Source organism: Mustelus asterias, chromosome 4, assembly GCF_964213995.1.
Source record: "Mustelus asterias chromosome 4, sMusAst1.hap1.1, whole genome shotgun sequence".
Taxonomy (NCBI): Eukaryota; Metazoa; Chordata; class Chondrichthyes; order Carcharhiniformes; family Triakidae; genus Mustelus; species Mustelus asterias.
Genome location: NC_135804.1, coordinates 67465588 through 67484846, shown reverse-complemented (window position 1 = coordinate 67484846; position 19259 = coordinate 67465588). Strand labels below are relative to the sequence as shown.

Sequence of the window (19259 nt, the reverse complement as noted above, 5' to 3'; positions counted from 1 at the left end):
TTGCTGCGGACAATGGTCTGTTTTGCATAAAGCAGTGGTGTCAGGGTCGAAGCGCCTCAGCTCCTGGGCAATGATAGCAATATGCTGTTCTGTCTGTTGCTATTGACATTCTCCATGAGGATCCTGACCTCCCAGGTCCCAAACTTCATTTTAAGGGGATGCCTGTGTGTAAGTTCTTTTAATGTGGGTTGAATGTTACACATCAGGTACCACACGGGCTTGACAGAACAAGGTCTTGGTCCAGTGGCAAGGGAGTCCAAATGTACAAGGGAGTCCAAGACAGCTGGAGACCAGTCTTCGCTACTATGAATAGCCCTGTTGCTTCTTTCTCACTCTTAATGGTCCTATTGCTCATCTCTCACTGTGAATGACCCAATTGCTCCTCTCTCACTGTGAATGACCTCATTGCTCCTCTCTCACTGTGAATGACATCATTGCTCCTCTCTCACTGTGAATGACCTAATTGCTCCTCTCTCACTGTGAATGACCTCATTGCTCCTCTCTCACTGTGAATGACCTCATTGCTTCTCTCTCACTGTGAATGACCTCATTGCTCCTCTCTCACTGTGAATGGCCCCGTTGCTCCTCTCTCACTGTGAACGACCTCATTGCTCCTCTCTCACTGTGAATGACCTCATTGCTCCTCTCTCACTGTGAATGGCCCCGTTGCTCCTCTCTCACTGTGAATGACCTCATTGCTCCTCTCTCACTGTGAATGACCTCATTGCTCCTCTCTCACTGTGAATGGCCCCGTTGCTCCTCTCTCACTGTGAATGACCCAATTGTTCCTCTCTCACTGTGAATGGCCCTGTTGCTCCTCTCTCACTGTGAATGACCTCATTGCTCGTCTCTCACTGTGAATGGCCCCATTGCTCCTCTCTCACTGTGAACGACCTCATTGCTCCTCTCTCAGTGTGAATGACCCCCATTGTTCCTCTTTTTGTGAATAGACCCATTGCTTCTCTCTCACTGTGAATGGCCCTGTTGCTCCTCTCTCACTGTGAATGACCTCATTGCTCCTCTCTCACTGTGAATGACCTCATTGATCCTCTCTCAGTGTGAATGACCCCCATTGTTCCTCTTTTTGTGAATAGACCCATTGCTGCTCTCTCACTGTGAATGGCCCCATTGCTTCTGTCTCGTTGTGAATGGCCCTATTGCTCCTCTCTCACTGTGAATGGCCCCGTTGCTCCTCTCTCACTGTGAATGGCCCCGTTGCTCCTCTCTCACTGTGAATGGCCCCGTTGCTCCTCTCTCACTGTGAATGGCCCCGTTGCTCCTCTCTCACTGTGAATGGCCCTGCTGCTCCTCTCTCACTGTGAATGACCTCATTGATCCTCTCTCAATGTGAATGACCCCCATTGTTCCTCTTTTTGTGAATAGACCCATTGCTCCTCTCTCACTGTGAATGACCTCATTGCTCCTCTCTCACTGTGAATGGCCCCGTTGCTCCTCTCTCACTGTGAATGGCCCCGTTGCTCCTCTCTCACTGTGAATGGCCCTGCTGCTCCTCTCTCACTGTGAATGACCTCATTGATCCTCTCTCAATGTGAATGACCCCCATTGTTCCTCTTTTTGTGAATAGACCCATTGCTCCTCTCTCACTGTGAATGACCTCATTGCTCCTCTCTCACTGTGAATGGCCCCGTTGCTCCCCTCTCACTGTGAATGGCCCCGTTGCTCCCCTCTCACTGTGAATGGCCCCGTTGCTCCTCGCTCACTGTGAATGCCCCGTTGCCCCATCTCACTGTGAATGGTCCCATTGCTCCTCTGACACTATGAATGGCCCCATTGTCCCCCTCTCAGTGTGAATGGCCCCATTGCTCCTCTCTCAATGTGAATGGTCCCATTGCTCCTGTCTCGTGTTAAATGGCCCCGTGGCTGCTGTCACCGTGAGAATGGCCCCATTGCTCCTCTCTCACTGTGAGTTGCCCCATTTCTGCTCTCATACTGTGAATGGCCCCATTGCCCCTCTCTGTGAATGGCCCCGTTGCCCCTCTCTCACTGTGAATGGCCCCGTTGCCGCTCTCTCACTGTGAATGGCCCCGTTGCCCCCCTCTCACTGTGAATGGCCCCATTGCCCCTCTCTCACTCTGAATGGCCCCGTTGCCCCTCTCTCACTGTGAATGGCCCCATTGCCCCCCTCTCACTCTGAATGGCCCCGTTGCCCCCCTCTCACTCTTCTGGTTTCTAAATTACTAGTCCAGTGGCAATGCCACTCGACCACTAACTTCCCCGCTTGAGCCACTGCAGTCCCTGAGGTGTAGGTTCATCCACAGTACTGTTGGAGTGGGGGTTACAGGATTTTGACCCTGTGCCAGTGAAGGAACAGCAATATATTTCAAAGTCAGGACAGTCTGTAGCTTGGACGGGAACTTCCAGGTGCTGGTGTTCCCATACATCTGCTGCTCTTGTCCTCGGTGGCAGAGGTTGTGGGTTTTGCAGGCACTTTCAAATGAGCTTTGGTGAGTTGTTGCATTACATCGTGTTGATGGCACACACTGCTGTTACTGTGCGTCAGTGGCGGAGGGAGTGAATGTTTAAAGTGGTGTATATTGCCAATGAAGCAGACTACTTTCTCTTGAATGTTGTGTGAGTTTACACAGTAAACTCCATATACTTTACAAAGCCATCCTGCTCATTAACATCTCAGTGTGGTGTCACTACATGTAATGGAATAGGCATTGGTGTGAAAATGAATGGAATTTGTATTACTTTGCCATGTGTGGAATTAACAGGCATGTTCAATCTCAATCCATTGTCTCATGTGCAATCATAAAGTAAAAAAGGGCAGAGTAAATTCAGAGCAATTAATCACTTTTGTTTTTAAACAGGGAATGGGCCTTCAGCCATTTGTCTATCCTACTTCCTCTCTGGATATCGGCCTTACTTCAAAGAATCTTCAATCCATCCTAACCCTATCCTTCAACAGAAATTGGAGGAGAACCTGGGAATATCCATTGTGGAGCAGGTAATAAGAAGCAGAACAGTGTCATTGCAGAATAAATGTTAGGAAGCTTCACAATCTCCTCTCAGCTTGAATGTTAATCCTGACATCCTACGAAGATCGTCAACTGTCTTTCTATTGGGGTGAATTTGTATTCATTCAGTAACTGAGGATAAGGATTTATGGAGCAAGACACCACCAAATTGAGCAAGAGTTGATTAGAAGAGAAAATGGCATGGTGGCACAATGCTTAGCACTGCTGCCTCACAGCGCAAGAGACCTGGGTTCAATTCCGGTCTTGGGTGATTGTCTGTGTGGAGTTTGCATGTTCTCCCTGTGTCTACGTGGGTTTCCTATGGGTGCTCCAGTTTCCTCCCACAGTCCAAAGATGTGCAGGTTAGGTGGATTGGCCATGGTAAATTATGGGGATAGGGCAGTGTGGGTGTGGGTGGACCTGGGTAGCCAGTGTCCCTCACACACCATGAACGAAGAGAAAGAAAAGAACAAGGTAAGAGAATTTGGGATGAAAAGGTTAGAGACTCGGTGTAGGAGAACCAGTTATCTGTTGGACTTGGTATCCAATGGGTTGGATGGTTTAGCAGCTTTCCTATTATGCACGACTCCATGGATATTCCTTACACCATTTCTTCATCTACTCTAGGATTTGGAGTTCCTGTCTGAAGGACTGGAAGGCCGTTCCCACAATCCAGTTGCCGTTCTGTTTGACTCCCTCCTTCGCCCTGACACTGATTTTGGTGGATCCAGAGATTCGGTTCTGACCTGGAGACGAGAACACGACCATTACGTTCCTCATCTGGTCCTGGGCAAGGGACCACTGGGAGGAGCTTGGCATGTAAGCAAGAAAGTATTTCTAAAGCAAATTCACAAGGGTGTTGCTTATGATACCTCTTTATTCATGTACCTGTGATCATAAGCTTGTATGTATTATATAACACTTTATCGCAGCCTTTACAGAAATGTTTCAAAACGACAATATGGAGACAGGACATTCAACCCAATCCGCCCATGTCAGTTTCAGATCTCCATGTGAGAAAAGTTCCCAATCATGTTTACCCAGCCGATTTCCAGACTCTTTATCCTCTTTTCCTTCAACCACATATCTATTCATATCTTGAAGTGAATTGCACAATGTCACATCTGTGTGTGAAGAACTGTCTCCTGCTCTCTGTTATAGTTTTTACTTTGTATCCATCATCCCTCAGTTACTGCAAACAATCTACTTCTATAATTTACTCATCATTTGGAAGTGCAACAGAGGTTCTCCGGACTGATCCCTGCGATGATGGGATTGTTTAATAAGATATTGGGGAAACTGGGTCTATATTCTCTCGAGTTTCTCATTGAAAGTTAGAAAATTCATGCAGCGTGCGACAGGTGAGATGTGGGTAGGATGTTTACCCCCGGCTGGTGATTAGAACAAGGGGACACGGTATGAGAATAAGGGGCAGGCCACTGAGATGAGGAGGAATTTCTTCACTCAAAAGGTGGTTCTAATGACGTTAAATGGTCTGGGGATATTGGGGTAAAGTTGCCATCGTCCCAGTTGACCATTGGCTGCTCTTCTCTTTGAGGGGGAGAGCTGACTGGTGGTAATTTAACCTGAGGATCATCACACCTCAGGCAAGGGACAAGATTGAGAAGGTGGATGGTGTAGAAGTAGATGATCAGCCATGATCTGTTTAAATGGTGTGATGGGCTGAATGGCCTACTCCTGCACCACTGTTTCCTTAATTTTAAAATCACTTACTGTATCACCACAAAACTAGTTCAATATTGTGATGATATTTACATTACTTCATCCAGGCAGTACCCTCGTGAATCTATGTTGTACGTTCTCTATGGCCTCAATATGCTTCTAATCGTATGAGGCCTTAACACTGCACGCGGTACTCAAAACAAGGTTTATATTGGCTCAGCATTATCTGCTAGATTTTATGTACAATGCGTCTTCTGTTCAAAGTGGAATATAGAATGGCCTGATGACCCCCTGGTCCTCGGTTCACCTGTTCCACAGTTCCAAGTGTAGTTGAGATCGCCCCAAAACAGCTCATGTCAAATGAATCAATGTTACCTGGTTACCTGGGGTAGGGTGTGAGACATCGTGGGATAAAGACTTCACATTGTCAATTGGTTGGGGGTGGGATTGTGCGTCAGTGGGGGGATGTTCACAAGGAAGGTGACAGATTTGTTTGACCAGTGAGGGTGGGTCTCCTGCTCCTCCTGCCCAAAAACCCCACTGGATCCAACAGCTCCTCTCTCCTTTCAGTTGCTGGGATTCCTGAGGCCTGATTTTGATTTGATTTATTATTGTCACATGTATTAGCATACAGCAAAAAGTATTGTTTCTTGCGCCCTATACAGACAAAGCGTACCGTTCATAGAGAAGGAAAAAGAGAGTGCAGAATGTAGTGGTACAGTCATAGCTAGGATGTAAAGAAAGATCAACTTAATGCAACGTAGGTCCATTCAAAAGTCTAATAGCAGCAGGGAAGAAGCTGTTCTTCAGTCAGTTGGTACATGTCCTCAGACTTTTGTATCTTTTTCCCAACGGTGGAAGAGAGTATGTCCGGGGTGTGTGAGGTCCTTGATTATGCTAGCTGCTTTTCCGAAGCAGCAAGAAGTGTAGACATTGTCAATGGGTGGGAGGCTGGTTTGCATGATGGACTGCCTTCATTCACTAACTACCCTTTGTAGTTTCTTGCTGTCTTGGTCAGAGCAGGAGCCATACCAAACTGTGATATAACTAGAAAGAATGTTTTCTAAGATGCACCTGTACAAGTTGGTGAGACTTGTAGCGGACATCCCAAATTTCCTTATAGTGTTGGCATGGGGGGACCAGGACAGGTTGTTGGTGATCTGGACATCAAAAAACGTGGAGTTCTCAACCATTTCTACTTCGTCCCACTGATATAGACAGGGGTTTGTCCTCCACTACGCTTCCTGAAGTTGATGACTATCTCCTTCATTTTGTTGACATTGAGGGAGAGATTATTGTCCTCGCACCAGTTCACCTGATTCTCTATCTCTTTCTTGTACTCCGTCTCATCATTGTTTGAGATCATACCCACTACGGTGGTGTCATCAGCAAACTTGAAAGTTGGAGGGGAATTTGGTCACACAATCATAGATGTATAAGGAGTATAGTAAGAGGCTGAGAACACAGCCTTGTGGGGCACCAATGTTGAGGATGATTGTGGAGGAAGTGTTGTTGCCTTTCCTTACTGATTGCAGTCTGTGGGTTAGGAGTTCAGGATCCAGTTACAGAGGGACCAGGCCACAGAGTTTGGAGATGAGTTTTGTTGGAATAATGGTATTGAAGGCTGAGCTATAGTCGATAAATAGAAGTCTGACATAGGTGGCTTTGTTATCTAGGTGTTCCAGGATTGAGTGCAGTGCCAGGGAGATAGCGTCTGCTGTGGACCTTTTGAGGCGGTCAGGGAGCTGTAGTGGATCCAGGCAATCTGGGAGGATGGAATTGATTGGTGCCCTGACTAACCTTTCAAAGCACTTCATAATGATGGATGTCAGAGCCACCGGACGATAGTCGTTAACGCACACTGCTTTCTTTGGTACCGGGATGATGGTCATCTTCTTAAAGCATATAGGGACCTCAGATTGTTGTAAAGAGAGGTTGAAGATGTCATAGAATCATAGAAACTCTACAGTACAGAAAGAGGCCATTCGGCCCATCGGGTCTGCACTGACCACAATCCCACCCTGGCCCTACCCCCATATTCCTACATATTTACCCACTAATCCCTCTAACCTACGCATCTCAGGACACTAAGGGCAATTTTAGCATGGCCAATCAACCTAACCCGCACATCTTTGGACAGCAAATACTCCCGCCAGCTCGTCCTCGCAGGATCTGAGTGCTCGTCCGTGTACCCCGTACAGGCCAGTCGCTTTCAGTGGATTGACCTTCGAGAAGGCTGCTCTGACATCTGCAATGGTGGCCAATGGTGCATCAGGGAGGGGTGCGTTGGTGCCGGCAATTTTACATGTCTTCATCTTGTAGCCTATTATGTCTTGCAGACCTTTCCATAGTCGGCAGGGGTCTGTGTTGCTAGCCAGGGACTCGAGCTTGGTCCGGTACTGTCTTTTGGTATCTTTGATGGATCTCCTTAGATCATATCTGTTTTTTTTGTATCAGTCAGGGTCACCTGACTTGAACGCCTCAGACCTGGACTTCAGCAAGCAGTGGATATCCTTGTTCATCCATGCTTTCCAATTGGGAAACATGCGGATTTGCTTCTTCGGCACACTCTGGATAACTTGTCAGCAACAATTCAATCCACGTAGCTGCGAGAACCTGAAGCAAACCGCTTCATCAATATATTTAAATAATTGAGCTGCCACATTTTAAACCAGGACTCCAGATGTAGGAGTGTTTGCAGTGTGTTTGGAACCGGTTTCAGATGTTAGCAATTTTCACTCACCCTCCCTACCCCCATCCCCACCTTAACCTCAATTCATTACCAATCAGGTGTTAAAATCCTAAAATCCCCCACATTGCCTCTAGCAGTGTAGTACTCCCTTTGTACTGAACAGAATGTCAGCCAAGGAAACGTCCTCAAGTTCCTGACTCGAGCCTTGAACACACAAGCATATGACTCGGGGAAAGTGATAACTGTGAAGCCAAGTTAACACTGATATCAAAGTTAATCAGTAATCTAGAAGACAAGTTTGTTGTGGGAAAAATGCCACTTTGCAAGTCAGGCTTGAAGGTTTCAACAATACAATTTTACTTAACGAAGCTTCGTGGAGAAAAGGCACTAACAAGCAGCAAAACCTTCTCTCAATGAGACAATAGGAGCAGTCCATCTTTATACCCTTTACACAATAGATGGACCGAACATCTAGCCATTATCACATCGTTGTAATCAAGTAGGTGATCGATCGTTAAACACATCGTTATAGACAGATGCAGACAGATACAGACATAAGCATGTTAACATCGCATTGTTCTATGAATGGATACATTTCCTACGTCAGTGACTATCAATGACTTTAGTTTCGGTCTATTCATACAGTAGTTTACAGTATTTGGTTTTCCTGCAGTTATGTATTCCCGACCCCACCTGTAGTTAATCTCATTATCTAGCCCTATTGTCCTTACCTTTAAGCCCTGGCTGGGTTCCTGTAGGATTTGATTCCTGCATGTTTAACTTTGGATAGCTGTCTGTCCTTTATGTTTTAATCTCAGGTGGCTGTTTGTACTGAAAGTCAGTGTCCGTTTAATGTCTCTTTCCCAGGTGACTGTTTGTGTGCCAGGCAACCATCTTATGTGTACCCATCTGTATATTTTTCCTCCTTCAGTCCCCACTTTTGGTCGGATTATGAGTTTCACTAATCCTTAGACTAACGATACAATTTTTATATGTTCTTTGTTGTTCTTTCCTTCTTCGTTTCTTCTGATGTCTTCGGGGATCTTCATCGGGGTTTCTTCTTCGATGTATACACTGGCTTCTGGCACAATTCTTGTCACCATCACCTTGCAACAGACTTTTAGGCATCCAACAATGAGACAACAGACAATTACAATTGAAATGAGCATGACCAATCCATGTAATAAATAAGATTCCCAGGACCCCCCGCTACTGGCCACTCCAGCCAGTTACTTCCTTTCTTGGGTCCCTGTCTGAAGCTATCAAGTTGTTCTCGGATGCTATTGATGACCTGTGTAATGTTATAGGACTCGACTGTGACATGGGTTATGCATTTATTGCCTATAATTGAACACACTCCCCCTTGTTGTGCTAACTGATAGCGTATCGTGTCTGTTGTGCATATAATCTCAGTTCAGCCATTTCTTGGTTAACAGCCTCCAGTACTTTTGAAGTGCTGTTTTCCAGGACTGTTAGTCCACAAAGAATATGATTCCTATTCTTTGCACTAATCACTCCTGCTGCCCCCCCCCCCCCGGCCAGAGATAAGGCTCCAAGGAACCCATATCCCAGTGAGGATCCCATTGTGCCCGGGGCTTCCCAGTCAGCGCAGAATTCTTTGCTGATAGCCCGAGTTACTATTCTCCTCCGAAAATGCCCCTTCTGAGTGCATGGAACAGTCACTGGTCCGATTGTTCCTACTGCAAAACGGTTTGGGAGGTTTGGCGTTTCTGTCATGTAAGTACCTTTGAAGAGGAACACATATACCTTCTTAGTCCGGTAACATTTAGTGTCTTGATTATGAGTGTGTTCATATTGCCAATTGTTTGGTTTACTTGACTCCCCGTTTGATCCCACCACCTGGTAAGTATCAAATGGGTATGTCCGTTTGTCTGAGCTTACGTGAGTTCCATTGCATTGTCCACAAATAAGCTGTCTTCCCGCGGTTATATTCAGACATTTCTGTTCATCACAAGTGATGAACAGAAATGTTCCTTATTAACTCGACAATATTGACGGACACATTGCGTTTGTACACAGGAATCATTCTTAGGGACCAAGGCATAGGCACATCCCCATCCCTGCCCCGTAAAACAAAGCAGATAGCTTGCAGTATCTGAACAAGCTTTTCCTCCCACCCTGTTGGAACCCCCTGCACACAGGATCTGTGGGGTTTACAAGTCCCACACATCTCCCCTGTATACCTCTTTTATATTTGCCAATTTGTCCCTTACAGGGTGCACCTGATGTATCTACTGTATATAAGTCATGAGGGGTCCACCCAGGGGTGGCTACAAATAGGGCTTCTACCGATTGTGCTAACGGGTAACATACAGTTCGATTCCCGTGTAAATGTATGTGAGCTTTGTAAAACAAGTTATCCTCCAATCCAGTTAAATTTACAGTCGCGACAACACAAAGTAGTACAGTTACATACGCAATTACATACATATTCGCAATGATCAAATATCAAACCTAACACTATAATTCATATAATCTTTACAAGTTATATTATCTATTCACCCGCGCACGCCAATCATTCTTGCTTGCAGTCTTTGCCTGTGTTGAGGAAAGCAGTTCTGTTAGTTACGTTTAACTACATAGCCCCCTTCCTTAGAAAGCTTAGTGTGAATTAAATAACACTTTGTACTGGCCTTTTTTAGCTGCAGCTGGACATCCATTCATTTGTATGTAATCTTATCAAAAGACATCGCCTTCCCCATTAAAATCACATGCCACACAGCTCCGATCTTTATATGATGTACTCTTACATTATCTCTAATTTGATCATTTGTTTGAGTGCAAGTGCTGTACCACAGTACTTCACAAAATAATTATGTCTTTATCAATACACAATATATAGTATATAAATATATCATACAAAGTTGGTTAAAGCTTTTCAGGATTTGATTTTATTCTCGTGTCTATTTGGCAATGCTATACTGTATAATAAAAATAATCAAGTGGCAGCTGTATCATACCACTTTACACATCATAACATTGCAAGTCCAGGCAAGTTGTGGGGGTTACAGATAGTAAATTATTCAGCGTCTGATCTTCGGGTAAGCATTCTCCAAGGCGGCCTTCATGACACACGACACCGCAGGATCGCTGAGCAGAAACTGATAGCCAAGTTCCGCACACATGAGGACGGCCTCAACCGGGATCTTGGGTTCATGTCACACTATCTGTAACCCCCACAACTTGCCTGGACTTGCAAAATCTCACTAGCTGTCCTGTCTGGAGACAATACACATCTCTTTAACCTGTGCTTAATGCTTTCTCCATTCACATTGTCTGTACCTTTAAGACTTGATTAGTTGTATTAGCATTGATTAGCTTGATTAGCATTCCAATCATTATTCTGTAAATTGAGTTTGTGTCTCTGTATGCCCTGTTTGTGAGCACATCTCCCACTCCACCTGACGAAGGGGCAGCGCTCCGAAAGCTAGTGGCATTTACGACCAAATAAACCTGTTGGACTTTAACCTGGTGTTGTTATACTTCTTACTGTGTTTACCCCAGTCCAACGCCAGCATCTCCACATCATTCCTTTGAAGGAAGCAGACATGAGGCCTGTAGTGGGGGAGCAGGCAGAGTGAGAAGGTGTGACAGTTTTTATGTGATTATTGGCATCAAAGGCAGAGTTAAGGATGTGAATGACCAAATCAATAGCTGTAAAAATGTCTTGGTTAATCGAAGACCACAGACAATTGAGATTTTGAGAATGCCGTTGTTAGCGATCAGTCACAGAAAGAAGGAGAATAGGGAGGATGAAGAAAGATGTGATTAGAAAGTGATGCAATATCTCGTTTTTAAAATTCTTATCCTGTTTTCAGATCCCTCTCTGGCCTCACCCCTCCCTATCTCTGAAATCTCCTCCAGCCCGACAATCTTCCAAGATCCCTGCACTCTGTACAATTGAGCCTTTTGCACATCATATTAGTAAATGTGCCTTCAGCTGCCTTTGTCCCAGACTCTGGAACTCACTCCCTAAACATTCTGATCTCTCTCCCAAATCCTTTAAAATTCTTCTTGAACTTACCTCTTTGACCAAGATTTTGTGTCAACTCTACCCTAATGACCTCTTATGTGGCTCAGTGACATATTTTGTTTGGGAATCTTCCAGAGAAGCACTTTGGGATGTTTTACCATGTTAAAATGCAGTGTGCATTTTCTAGTTGTACGTCATCATTGAAATTGCTCGCTTTGGAACTGTCAATTTTCATAGAATTTCTCCCCTTGTGATATGTAAAATGGCAGCTTCGGGACAAACCATCCTCAGTTAAATGAAGTTTGACTAAATAAAAGAAAATAAATTATTGTGGGTGATAACTCATTGTTTCAGTGTCGTGTCTGCAGGAGCCAAATGGAAAAACTCCTGGCTCTGCACTCATCAGGAGTAGGGTTGGACTCGGTATTTATTTAGTCCAATCCACTGAGAGGTTAAGTATGTTCCTTCACTATACAACTCATTTTACTTCATGGATTTTGTTTCACTGCCTCACATTAAAGTTAAATACTATGGACTGTTGCATATAGACTGATTGAATCAGAGAGGATGGTTAGCTGGCTCTTGTATTACCAACTCCACACAGCATGAGCAGGCTGTTTGTGAAGTGATTTTATTTTCATTTAGAGAAATCACAGCTGGTATTCAGGACTAATTTTTCATTGTTCTTGTCCCTGTGGCAGTCTATTGAGGGATCCATGTTCACTCTCAGTCTTGGTGATTGGATGGAGCTGCCTGATCTTTCCTTCAGAGACTGGATGAGAGTCAAGAGGAGGTAATGATAAGCTTTACTATGTTTAACATGACAGCACATGCACACAATATTTGTCTAATTTCATTTTCACCTTTTTTGAATAAGTTGACTCTTTGTGACTCAACAGTTTATCAGTATATATATTTTTGAGGAGGTAACTAAGTGTGTTGATGAAGGTAGGGCAGTTGATGTCATATACATGGATTTTAGTCAGGCGTTTGATAAGGTCCCCCCATGGTCGGCTTAAGATGAAAGTAAGGAGGTGTGGGATAGAGGGAAAGTTGGCCGATTGGATGGGTAACTGGCTATCTGATCGAAGACAGGGTGGTGGTGGATGGAAAGTTTTCGGACTGGGGGCAGGTTGCTAGCGGAGTGCCACAGGGATAAGTGCTTGGTCCTCTGCTCTTTGTGATTTTTATTAATGACTTAGAGGAGGGGGCTGAAGGGTGGATCAGTAAATTTGCTGATGACACCAAGATTGGTGGAGTAGTGGATGAGGTGGAGGGCTGTTGTAGGCTGCAAAGAGACATAGATAGGATGCAAAGCTGGGCTGAAAAATGATAAATGTGAGGTGATTCATTTTGGTAGGACTAATTTAAATGTGGATTACAGGGTCAAAGGTAGGGTTCTGAAGACTGTGGAGGAACAGAGAGATCTTGGGGTCCATATCCACAGATCTCTAAAGGTTGCCATTCAAGTGGATAGAGCTGTGAAGCAGGCCTATAGTGTGTTAGCTTTTATTAACAGGGGGTTGGAGTTTAAGAGCCGTGGGGTTATGCTGCAACTGGACAGGACCTTGGTGCGACCACATTTGGAAGATTGTGTGCAGTTCTGGTCACCTCACTATTAGAAGGATGTGGAAGTGCTGGAAAGAGTGCAGAGGAGATTTACCAGGATGCTGCCTGGTTTGGAGGGTCGGTCTTATGAGGAAAGGTTGAGGGAGCTAGGGCTGTTCTCTCTGGAGCGGAGGAGGCTGAGGGGAGACTTAATAGAGGTTTATAAAATGATGAAGGGGATAGATAGAGTGAACGTTCAAAGACTATTTCCTCGGGTGGATGGAGCTATTACAAGGGGGCATAACTATAGGGTTCATGGTGGGAGATATAGGAAGGATATCAGAGGTAGGTTCTTTACGCAGAGAGTGGTTGGGGTGTGGAATGGACTGCCTGCAGTGATAGTGGAGTCAGACACTTTGGGAACATTTAAGCGGTTATTGGATAGGCACATGGAGCACACCAGGATGATAGGGAGTGGGATAGCTTGATCTTGGTTTCAGATAAAGCTCGGCACAACACCGTGGGCCGAAGGGCCTGTTCTGTGCTGTACTGTTCTATGTTCTATATCATCCAAGTGGCCATTCGACCTGAATAGGGATTGGTAGCAGGGTAGCAACCCCAGCTAATTGTGGAGCCTCCATTGATCTCTTCTAACTCCGGAATCTATACTGGTCTGCCCCACTCAGTTCCACACTGAGAGCCAAATAAAGAATTCTGGGTTCTGAGCACTGGGAATGTTCACGACTTCTCTCCATCCACACTGTAATGGAGAGGACTGGGCTGCTTAATTCTCAGTGCTGGCTCTCACAGGCCTTGAATGGTAGCTCCTTCACCCAATGGGACGGGTGGAGAGGTATTGAGCTTCTCATGGTGAAGCAGGTCACCGTGTTGGACACAGTCTGACGCATGCTATGGAAGGCATGTCATCATGGTATTGTCACTCGATTTAGTAATCCAGACACCCAGGATACAGAGTCTGCATTCAAATCCCACCACAGCAGATGTTGAAATTTAAAATCAACAAAAATCTAGTTTTAAAAGTCCAATGATGACCATGAAACCATTGTCAACTGTTGTTAAAAAACCCATCTGGTTTACTAATGTCCTATAGGGAAGGAAATCCATCATCTTTACCTGGACTGACCTACATGTGACTACAGAGCCACAGCAATATGGTTGACTCTTAAATGCCCACTGAAATGGCCTCGCAAGCCACAGGACGATTATGGATGGGCAACAAATGCTGGTCCAGCCAGTGATGCGCACATCCCAAGAATGAATTAATAAAAACCCCTGACCAGTGAGTTTAGCAGCTGAGCATTTAGGGAGCTCACATGTTCAGATCAATGGAATGAACCCTACTTTTACTTCGAAGTGGAAAAAGGGAATGGAAAGGATAATTTGGATGAAGTGTAATGTAGGAAACCAATTCACTATCCACATCTCACGCCCAGCAACAGTGAAAATTCACTTGGGACACACGTTGATCTGCAGGAATCGAGCATCCAGAGTTTACTTGAGGTGAATCTCAAAATCTCTCAAGTTTTTTTTGGCTGCTCGTCTCTAATACCCCTCAAGGGGGCAGTTAAAGTCAGCCAGATCGCTCTGCTTCTGGAGTCACATGTAGGTCAGACCAGCTGAGGATGGAAGATTTACTTCCCTGAAGAACATTAGTGAACCAGATGGATTTTTATGACAGTCAACAATGGTTTCATGGTCATCATTAGACTTGTAATTCCAGATTCTTATTGAATTCAAATTTCAACATCTGCTGTGGTGGCATTCGAACCCGGGTCCCGAGAAAGTCTTGACCCTGGTTCTCTGGATTACAACGTTAGTGTATGTTGGATTCTATCTGAATGGGAATAACATGTGGAATATCAAAGAGTTTCCAAGAAAGCAAATGAACTGATGGGTTTAGATGGTCCGTAATTTAACTACAGATTATAATTAATGAACAAAGAACAATACAGCACAGGAACAGGCCCTTCGGCCCTCCAAGCCCATGCCGCTCCCTGGTCCAAACTAGACCATACTTTTGTATCCCTCCATTCCCACTCCGTTCATGTGGCTATCCAGATAAGTCTTAAACATTCCCAGTGTGTCCGCCTCCACCACCTTGCCCGGCAGCGCATTCCCCAGGCCCCCACCACCCTCTGTGTAAAATATGTCCTTCTGATATCCGTGTTAAACCTCCCCCCCCCCCCCCCCCCCCACCCCCTCACCCTGAACCTACGACCCCTCGTGAACGTCACCACCGATCTGGGAAAAAGCTTCCCACCGTTCACTCTATCTATGCCTTTCATAATTTTATACACCTCTATTAGGTCACCCCTCATCCTCCGTCTTTCCAGTGAGAACAACCGCAGTTTACCCAATCTCTCCTCCTAACTATGCCCTTCCATACCAGGCAACATCCTGGTAAACCTCCTCTGCACTCTCTCTAAAGCCTCCACGTCCTTCTGATAGTGTGGCGACCAGAACTGGGCGCAGTATTCCAAATGCAGCCGAACCAACGTTCTATACAACTGCAACATCAGACCCCAACTTTTATACTCTATGCCCCGTCCTATAAAGGCAAGCATGCCATATGCCTTATTCACTACCTTCTCCACCTGTGACATCACCTTCAAGGATCTGTGGACTTGCACACCTAAGTCCCTCTGCGTATCTACACCCTTTATGGTTCTGCCATTTATCGTATAGCTCCCCCCCACGTTAGTTCTACCAAAATGCATCACTTCGCATTTATCTGGATTGAACTCCATCTGCCATTTCTTTGCCCAAATTTCCAGCCTATCTATATCCTTCTGTAGCCTCTGACAATGTTCCTCACTATCTGCAAGTCCAGCCATTTTCGTGTCATCCGCAAACTTACTGATCACCCCAGTTACACCTTCTTCCAGATTGTTTATATAAATCACAAACAGCAGAGGTCCCAATACAGAGCCCTGCGGAACACCACTAGTCACAGGCATCCAGCCGGAAAATGACCCTTCCACTACCACCCTCTGTCTTCTGTGACCAAGCTCGTTCTCCACCCATCTAGCCACCTCCCCCTTTATCCCATGAGATCCAACCTTTTGCACCAACCTACCATGAGGGACTTTGTCAAACGCTTTACTGAAGTCCATATAGATGACATCCACGGCTCTTCCCTCATCAACCATTCTAGTCACTTCTTCAAAAAACTCCACCAGGTTAGTGAGGCATGACCTCCCTCTCACAAAACCATGCTGACTATCGTTAATGAGTTTATTCCTTTCTAAATGCGTATACATTCTATCTCTAAGAATCCTCTCCAACAACTTCCCTACCACGGATATCAAGGTCACCAGCCTATAATTACCTGGGTTATCCTTCCTACCCTTCTTAAATAACAGGACCACATTAGCTATCCTCCAATCCTCTGGGACCTCACCTGTGTCCAGTAACGAGACAAAGATTTGCGTCAGAGGCCCAGCGATTTCATCTCTCGTCTCCCTGAGCACCCAAGATTGAGTTAAAGGCTCCTGTATCTAGTACCTTTTTTTCATGGGATATGGGCATCACTGTATATGAGACAATCACATTGCTGTGGATCTGGTGTCACATGACCGGGTAAGGATGGCAGCTTTCCTTCCCTAAAGAAATAAGATTCTTGGTCATTATTACTGAGACTAGCTTTATGTTCCAGATTTATTAACTGAATCCAAATGTCATAGTGGGATTTGAATCCAGGTTCTCATATCATTAGCTGGGTCTTGGGGTTTGTCGTCCAACGACATTTCCATTATGCTACCATCTCACCCTCGTGAGTACTGATTCAGGCGCAAGTTGGCAAGTGCCAATTGGGAAATCCTGTTGACTGTTGAGCTGGTCCAAGATGTTTAACAGTGTTCTTCTTGTACACTGAGATCACTAGTTTCAAGATGCTGTTTGCCTTTCTAGATTGAATGGTTAGTAGTTTGTATTTTTTCTCTTTCCCCCGATCCCTGAAAGCATTTGCAATTGTCTTACAGATGCCTGCGGAATGACAGAGCGATGACAGCAGACATTGCCCAGTATTACCAGCATTATGCTAAAGCCAAAGGACTGCGGGAGAATTTTGCATGCAACAGTGTCGTGACCTCAGTGAGAAGGGTCAGTCCAAGTTCCAGTGAGGAAAAGCAAGAACATGGGAGCTCAGACAATATAGCAGGAGCACAAGCCTCTCCCCAAGCTTCCAGCACAAGCCTGTTTGAGGTGAATGGTTACAGCAAATCAGGGGATGATTCAGAGAAAGCTTTCTGCATCTATGCAGAGAAGGTTGTCTTGGCAACTGGAACATATGACAGCCCTGCTTGGCTTGGAGTCGATGGTGAAGAACTTCCATTTGTTTATCACACAACATCAGAACTAGAAAACGCACTCAAGGAGCAAGAGATGGGGGTGAACCTTGACCCCATTCTGATCGTAGGAGCCGGCCTGACTGCTGCAGATGCTGTCATCTGCGTTCACCATAGCAACGCCTCAGTGATCCATGTCTTTCGCAGAGGAGTCAATGATCCAGGCCTGATCTTCAACCAGCTTCCCAAAGTGATGTACCCAGAGTATCATAAAGTTCACCAGATGATGACCCAGCAATCCTGCACTACCACAGGGCCCTATGACAGGTACTTCAGTCTTCCCAAACACCGTGTGCTATGTTTCACCCCCGACAGGAAGTGCGTCATTCAGGACCTGAGGTCAGGAGAAAAAAGAACATTCAACATCTCCATGGCTCTAATCCTGATTGGCTCAGACCCCAACTTGACATTTCTGCCCAATCAAGGAAGGTCATTAGCAACCAACACAGAGCTCCCTGTTAACAGCAAGCATAATCCTATAGATGTGGACTGCTACACGTATGAGTGTGTGCAGGAGCAGGGGCTCTATGCTCTTGGTCCATTGGTGGGAGATCACTTCGTCCGTTTCCTACAAGGAGGGGCTCTGGCTGTTGCCAATGCTCTGTTTAAGGAGAGACATGACACTCAATCTCCAATCCACAGGCAGCCACTGATCAGCTGACGCTGTGCTGTCCAAACTGGAGCTGTGCTTAAGGGTGACACGTTAATGTCAGTGTTGGGTCGCTGTCAGGAAGTCTAACTATTCTTTTAGTTTTCCCACCTTCATGGTGCCTTCCAGATCATGGGTATATGGCTAAACCTGCTTCTAAATCCAGGCTGCTGCTACTCCTAGTCCATATGTGACAGGTAACTCAGCTACCAAACCTGTACCAGTAGAGGAAATGACAGCTAGGCTGACTGGCCTGGAGAGGACTGGTTGACAGCTCCAGCATCGATGTATTCAAGCTCACCGCCGTCGCTGTACCAACCCAATCCAATTCAGGCTTAAAGGTCATTAAAACGTCATCTTGTTTAAGGGGAAGGAATCTTTCAGCCTTTTATATTTAACAGTATCCCAAGAGAAGGGTCCAGAAAAGGAAAAACGTAACACCTCACTTCAGCTTTTCCATGTGTCTGGCAATTCCAGACAGACTCCCAAGGAATTCTCAGTCACTAAGGGAATCCCAGGGAGACACCACTGTCAGACAGCCTGGGAATCTGAGACAAACAACCTGGGAACTCCAGACAGAATACCCTGTGATCCAGGAGGACACAGAGTTGGCCGAGGTCTCCCTTGTTCTCGCTGTGTCCTGGTGTGTAATACTCACTCTGTGAAATAGCAAGCAGAGATTTCTATTCTGATTTGAATCTTGATGTTCTGGCTGTGTAATGTACATTCTTAATTGCTGAATATAATTTCTTTTTTATAACACCTACAGTTTGTAAAGATTAAAGTTATTTTAATAAAGTGCTATTTTACATTGGAATCCACAGTCTCATAATTTTTGTGAAAAATATACTGAGATTTGCAAGCAACATTAGAACAATCAAACTGGTGAACTATTTCTGTCCAACAACATGAAGGAGGTAATTTGAAATTTAGATGAAAATGCAAAACTGCTAACATCAGCAATGTTGTTAAGCAAGGAGATTTCATTGAAGTAAAAGGAGCGGGTTTGGTGTGTGGGTCAACTGATGTCATGGGGCAATTTTCTCAAAACTTTTCTGAGTGTCATAACAGCATGAAAATGGGAGTAAATGGAGTTGAAATCAACCATGATTGAATGGTGGAGTGGACTCGATGGGCCGAATGGCCTTACTTCCGCTCCTATGTCTTATGGTCTTATGGTCTTATGGTCCTCCATGCCGGTCTTTTGGGCAAGCTTGGCACTGCATTCTTCTGGTGTTCTATCATTTTGTTTTGACAGCTAGGAGCTTTGCACTGAAGGGGAGCCTAAGCACCCCAGTGAAGCTGGCTTCAAGAGCACTTGGGCGCAAATTGAATTTTTGATTTC

General features: G+C 45.2%; 1 protein-coding gene across 2 annotated transcripts in view; it reads left to right on the top strand.

Moving 5' to 3' along the window:
* LOC144492770 (oxidative stress-induced growth inhibitor 1-like) overlaps window positions 1-18729 on the top strand; it is a 30198-nt gene extending 11469 nt beyond the window's left edge. For both annotated transcript variants that reach the window (XM_078211185.1, XM_078211184.1), the window contains exons 3-6: window positions 2835-2971; window positions 3609-3800; window positions 12052-12143; window positions 16900-18729. In XM_078211185.1, the coding sequence (XP_078067311.1) occupies window positions 2835-2971; window positions 3609-3800; window positions 12052-12143; window positions 16900-17926 (1448 nt within the window). In that variant the 3' untranslated portion in view covers window positions 17927-18729. The remainder of the gene's footprint in view (window positions 1-2834; window positions 2972-3608; window positions 3801-12051; window positions 12144-16899) is intronic.
* Window positions 18730-19259: the final 530 nt, after the last annotated feature.